Raw genomic sequence first — 449 nt, 5'->3', positions numbered from 1 at the left:
GATAGATCAAAAGAGAAGAGTTCGAGCTCTCTGTCTATCTCTAACTACATCTCTGTCTCTATTTCAAGATCTATCTACCTCTCTCTGTCTCTGTCTCTCTACCCTTTTCAAGAAGAGAGGGGTCTGTATATGTTTGTTATCTGTAGTTTGCATGCAGGGGTGTCATACCTTGTAAGAAGGAAAGTGAGAGGTGTATTCGTTACACGGCTCATTTCCACGTAATTATAGAGAAAGAGAAGCTCGTTTAAAAGCCGAAGAGGGAGATAGGCATCCTTGAGACAATACACCCCTATTCTCCGACGTGAACTAGGACACCCTCGGAAGAGATCCCCTATCATACTATAATGCACATCTTCCTATCATTCGTCACACATACAACACAGGCATACAGATATAGGGTCCACACATAGAGACATGTGGAAAGAAAGATATACATATACATATATACA

The 449-nt window shown here is 41.2% G+C and overlaps 1 protein-coding gene across 1 annotated transcript in view; it reads right to left on the bottom strand.

Moving 5' to 3' along the window:
- Nucleotides 1–224: 224 nt before the first annotated feature.
- The window catches only part of CSUI_009979 (dna polymerase delta catalytic), a gene marked incomplete at its 3' end in the record, with an annotated part of 3,476 nt that continues 3,251 nt past the window's right edge, over nt 225–449 (bottom strand). Inside the window, exon 4 of the mRNA XM_068070086.1 lies at nt 225–356. Within this exon, the coding sequence (XP_067917938.1) occupies nt 225–356 (132 nt within the window). The remainder of the gene's footprint in view (nt 357–449) is intronic.

This window comes from Cystoisospora suis (assembly GCF_002600585.1).
Source record: "Cystoisospora suis strain Wien I chromosome Unknown contig_6470, whole genome shotgun sequence".
NCBI classification, from domain to species: domain Eukaryota; phylum Apicomplexa; class Conoidasida; order Eucoccidiorida; family Sarcocystidae; genus Cystoisospora; species Cystoisospora suis.
The sequence above is the reverse complement of the archived record's forward strand: the minus strand, read 5'-3'. Positions and strand labels throughout refer to the sequence as shown.